General features: G+C 51.5%; 1 protein-coding gene across 1 annotated transcript in view; it reads left to right on the top strand.

Moving 5' to 3' along the window:
* Nucleotides 1-5,166, top strand: part of MAP6D1 (MAP6 domain containing 1) — a gene marked incomplete at its 5' end in the record, with an annotated part of 8,489 nt that overhangs the window by 290 nt on the left and 3,033 nt on the right. Inside the window, one exon of the mRNA XM_006925996.3 lies at nucleotides 4,798-4,915. Coding sequence (XP_006926058.1) covers nucleotides 4,798-4,915 — 118 coding nt within the window. The remainder of the gene's footprint in view (nucleotides 1-4,797; nucleotides 4,916-5,166) is intronic.

The following is a 5,166-nucleotide window of genomic DNA, read 5'->3' as shown; positions in this document are numbered from 1 at the left end:
GGAGGTCATCCTCTTTGGTCCCTGGACGCAGCGGGCGTCGCCTTCCCTGCTCGCTGACCAGGTCGGAGTGAATGAGCGAGCATCTACGCCGAGGGTGAGCTCACGACCTCACTCATAGCCCGCTCCGTTCTCCGGCAGCCCCATCAGAAAGCCCTCCCTTGGGCTGAGTTAAAATCTGCTTCTCTAACTTCCACCAGGTGGGCACAGCCATAGGAGGGGTGGGCACAGACTGACTGCCGAAGTTCCCTCTGGCCCATCCATACCATCTGGGTGGTTGATGGTGAGGCCCAAGCAGGGCTCCCGACTGGGTGGTCCTCTCGGGATCCCATTGAGTGACTGAGGGTCGGTGACTTGGATTTCGATGAGGACAGGTCTTTGGGTCCTCCCCATCCACACCCCCTCCCAGCTCTGCCCCTGGACACCTGGAGGGCTTTCTCCTTCCTTTTTCTCATTACAAAACTCATACTCACTGTAGAAAAACTGGAAATTACAGAAATAACCCTTCCCCAAACCGGTAGCTCTTTCTGATCCCTAACATGCATTTGAGTGCATATTTATTTATGATTATTACATGGTTAGCTTCTTACTGTACACATTTTTTTCACCTATAGTAGATATAGTAGATATCTGTCCATGTTACTAGATGTTCTTCTACAACATGAGTTAATAGACGTGCAGTATTTTATCTTATGGATACGCATTTCCCTATATCTAGCTCCCCAGATACTATTAATCTACTTTTATGTCACTGAATATTAGGGTGTTTCTAATCTGGGGCTATTAAAAACTTCTTTTTATCTAGTTCCTTCACTCCCAGGAATTTTCCCTATGTAGGGTGGGAGCTAAGGGATATAAGGTCGGTTGCAACATTGTACAGCAGAAGATGGAAACAGCCCCCCTGTCCCACTGAGGAGAGGCTGGTTAATTATAGCTCTGCCATAGTATGGGCTACTGGAAGGCTCAGAATGTCCTGGTAACAGAAGCTCTTCAATAGGTCCATGTCGAACAAGCAAGATGCAAAATAGCATGTTTGCTACTCTTTGCGTTTTCAAACGGGGTATTGATATACACCTATCTGTTCGAATAAGCATAGGCTATATCTTAATGGATGTGTGAGAAAATGGTAACCTTTGCTGAGAGAAAGAGGGGTGAGGAGGATAGATGCTGCCAGGGGTGGAAGGAGACTGAGTGACATTTCACTCTGCTCTTTTGAATTGTTGCTTTAAAAACCAACCAGCCAACCAACCAACATGTACAGGTGTTACCTTTTAAAAGTTTTTTTTAGGAAAAATAACTTTTGTGCTAAGCATTCTTATAGTTAAATCTTTGCTCGTCATAATTTCTTAGTATAAATTCCTTTAAAGGGCCAAAGAGATATGAACTTTCCCCCTCAGTTTTATTGTTTATATTAACTGTATTGAGGTATAAATTCTATACAGTAAAAATTTATCCACTGGTAAGTGTACGGCTGGATGATTTTTATATGATTGTAAGTGTACACGTAGGCATCACCATTACAGGACATGTAGAACACATTCCATCCCCCCAGAGGCTCCTTCATGCGTGTGTAGTTTTTGAAGAACTTGACGGGGAGGGTTTGTTGCAGGGTGGGTCTGTGTTCAGACATGTGCTCCCTGCTTGCAAGAACACATGTGGGAATGTCGGAGGCGAGACAGGCGTTGGACAGTTCTGACTGTTGTCCTGATCCAGGTGGAGGGGCCTGAACAGTGCCTATGGAAGGCCAGAGGTCCTGGGTGTGCAGCACTGTCACGTGGCTGATGTTCTAGGTGCCAGGAGCAGGACAAGGGGTGGTGCTTGCAGGGACTGAGTTTCAGCTCAGGGAAGGAAACACTTTCTAATAATCAGAACTGACGGTGGAGCAGCTGCCTCATGTGGTGCTGAGCTCACTGGGATGTTTGAGAAAAGTCTGGGCTTTTAGAAGCAGTCCTGAGCTCACCTGTGGTGAGCACATGGCTGGTGTGAACATTCTGTCGGGTCCTCCCAACTCCAGTGAAGCTAAAGGTACCGGTTATTACTCTGCTTAGTACATACTGGGCACCAGGCTCAGGACTTCCCATGGATTATCTCCCCAAGACTTCACAATAATCTTCTGGAGTCAGTTCACTTCTTGCCATCCCCATTCTACAATGAGGAACTTGAGTGGCTGGCACAGGTTTCCATAGAGCGAGGAGTGGAACCCTTGTATGTCTGGCCTCAGGGACCAAATTTATACTGCCCACAGGTTATCCTCTAAGATGCTGCCTCCTCTGAGTCACTTGGTTGCTTGAACTGTGTGCTGCAGTGGTGGCTCCACTTCCTAGCACATAAACCTGGTGGGTCACTTGGCCTCCCTGCCCCTTTCCTCATCTGTAAAGCAGAAACAGCTAGAGCTTGGCTGCCTGGCCCCTGAAACCCCAACTCTGGCAGAGACATAGGACTGCTGCTGACCCGCCTCCCCCAATACCAGGCCAGCTGGCATCTGGGGTCCTCCGCCTCCCAGGCTCTAGGGCCTGGCATGAACAATTCCATCCTACCTGCCTTTGGATGCTCATGACCTGAGCAAACTGTTTACCAGATGTCAGAGTACTCATGGCCACTCCTCCCCACCCAGCAGGTCCTGCCTGGCCTGGGCCCTGGTCTCCGAGTGAGAACTGAGCTGCCTCACTTGCTTAGCCAGATGGGCGCAGCAGATCCTACCCACAGCCAGCCTGGCCCCGCCTCCTGACCAATTCCTCCCAGAGCTTCCCCTCCACAATTATGAGCCTGGCCATCCGAACCTTTGGCTCAGGTTCTAGCTCCACCCACTTCTAGAAGAGTTCCTTCCTCAAGCCATCTCCCTCTTTCCTTCTTGGGTGAGTCAGTTAAAGGGCGAACCATTAAAGTACCACAGGCCTTGACTCCTACTTGTCCAAGTGCTCATAACTGTGCACACGGAGCAGCAGTCCCACTTCTCAGCAGCGAAGTTAAGGGATTTGTTGAAGCCACAGTGGGCTGAGAACCCAGGCCTCCGCATCCTCAATCCAAGGCTCTCCGAGTTGCCTGGGGCAGCCCCTGCCCCCCAGTGGTAGGGATTTCAGCTTTTAGGGCCCAGCTGAGGCCCTAAGGGTCCATATGAGACAGACGATAGTGGAACCTGCTTGGTGAGGGGAGGCACGGTGGACTTGGCTAATCCTGTATTTTTATTATCTTCTTGGCCAAAGCCATTAGTCTGCCTTCCCTTCTCCTGGGCAGTCATCAGGTGCTGCTGATTCTACCTTTGGTCCCTTCTCCATCCCCACTGCTGCCCCCCGTCTCACCAGCCCTGCCCCGGAAGCAGCCACAGCTATGCTCTAGCCCCTGGCTCTAGTCACCTCCTGCTCTGGGACCCCTGCAGCCACCCTAGGACAGCAGGCTTACGCTGCCAAGCCCAAGGCTCAGCTCAGCTTGGGGACAGAAGGGCACACCCAGGGGAGGACGTGCTTCCCCAGGAGAAACGGAGCAGCAGATGGCTTGGGCAGCCGGTCTTTGGAACCTTGCAGCTTCAGAAGCAAAAATGATCTGCTAGGGCCCTGACCCAGCTCTCCTCCTGGCACCCAAGTGCTGACCAGGGACAGACACAGCTGCTCCTTGCACACGTGGCCTGCTAGTGGGGCCCAGCTGTGCTGCTGCCAAGGAGAAAAGGCGGCTTTGTTGACCTCAGGACATGAAACCCGGCCAGGGCTGTAGGGGGAGTGAGACAAGTGGATCTAGCCCATATGTGGGTGCTGCCCCAGCCAGCTGGACACTTTTCCTCAGCATGTGGCCTTGGCCAGGTGCTCCTATGGACATGGTAGTTTCCTGCGTTCCTGAGCTGCCTAGTAGGGGCACTGATAGAATTAAGTCTTTTTGTTGTTGTTCAGAGGAATTAAGTCTTCATCAAAAGAATGCTCCTCTGAGGACATGGAGTAGGCTATGCCAGCTCTGTCACCAGCTTTCCCTGGTGCAGATCACCACCCTTCCCCACACCTATGCACGAGTGCCCATGTGCACAGAGCCATGCAAAAAAAGCCAGACCAGAATGAATGAATGAATGAATGACTATAACAAAAATGGAAGCGGGAGGGCGGGGGGCGGGGGCGGGAAGAAAGCCAGACTATCTTTTTTTTGTGATGGGTCACTATGATTTATCCTCTGTTGCAGGAGTTAAGACAAATTATTAAAAACTAAACATAACATTGAGCCTTATTTTTCCTTCTCAATTGTAACCAGGTATGGAGGACTTTACTGTGCCAGGTGCTGTCCAGGCCAGCACCTCCCCCGGAGCAACCTGGGCTGGAGGCGATTTCACTGGTTCTTGGGCTCTAGGGTCCCTTGAAGTGGCCAGGAGACAACATAGGGAGCATTATAGGGGAGGGCTGGGACTTACTGTCTCCGAGGCCCTACCACACACCAGGTGTTTGCAGTTTGGAATGAATAAGATCCAGGTGCTGACTGGGCTCCTTCCTAACTCTCTGGGCAGCCTGAGTCTATTGCTCATCCACAATGCGTGCTTAAGTTCGTTGCTACTTTCTTTGGGTGTCAGGTGAGCAGACTTCACAGTGGAGCACTCAGAAGTGAAGGGCAGGTCAGCTAGATGCTTTCTCCCAAAGTGGCTCTGTCTGGAAATTGCACTTCTGCTAGTTCTGCGTAAGGAGAGAAGGGAGTGCCCAGAGCTGAAGCAGAATTTCAGCAGTGGACATGGCCAGGAATATTTCATGAAGCCTGGGGCAAGGGCAGTGGCTTGTCAGGAGACGGGGTCGCTGGTCCCGTGCAAGGTTGTCACTGTGTCCTCTGTTCCAGACAGGAATTCCAGGCCTGGACAGGAGTGAAGCCATCAAGATCCACAAAGGCAAAACCTGCCACAGTCATCACAACCCACAGCTCCGGATGGGACGGTAGCCCTGGGGCCAGCTTCCAGGTCAGCCTGAAGCCAATGCCGCAGGGCGAGGGGCTGGGCTCCTGGCTGCAGCGGGTGTGGGAACGAAGGGCTTTTTCTAGGTTGGGGGCTAGGAGTCAGATTTGAATGGTGTGAAATGGCACATGGCCGAGGGGAGCAGTGTTTCTGAGTGCCCAGTCATCCCTCAATATACAGAAAACCAGGGTTCTTTGTCATCAGCCAGGTGGAGGTCCCCCTAGTGCTGCTTTCTCTGGTGAGCAGGGCGTCTCTTT

The sequence above is a fragment of the Pteropus alecto genome, unplaced genomic scaffold (genome assembly GCF_000325575.1).
Source record: "Pteropus alecto unplaced genomic scaffold, ASM32557v1 scaffold88, whole genome shotgun sequence".
Lineage (NCBI taxonomy): Eukaryota > Metazoa > Chordata > Mammalia > Chiroptera > Pteropodidae > Pteropus > Pteropus alecto.
Note: the sequence above shows the minus strand (reverse complement) of the source record. Positions and strands in the feature narration are given on the sequence as shown.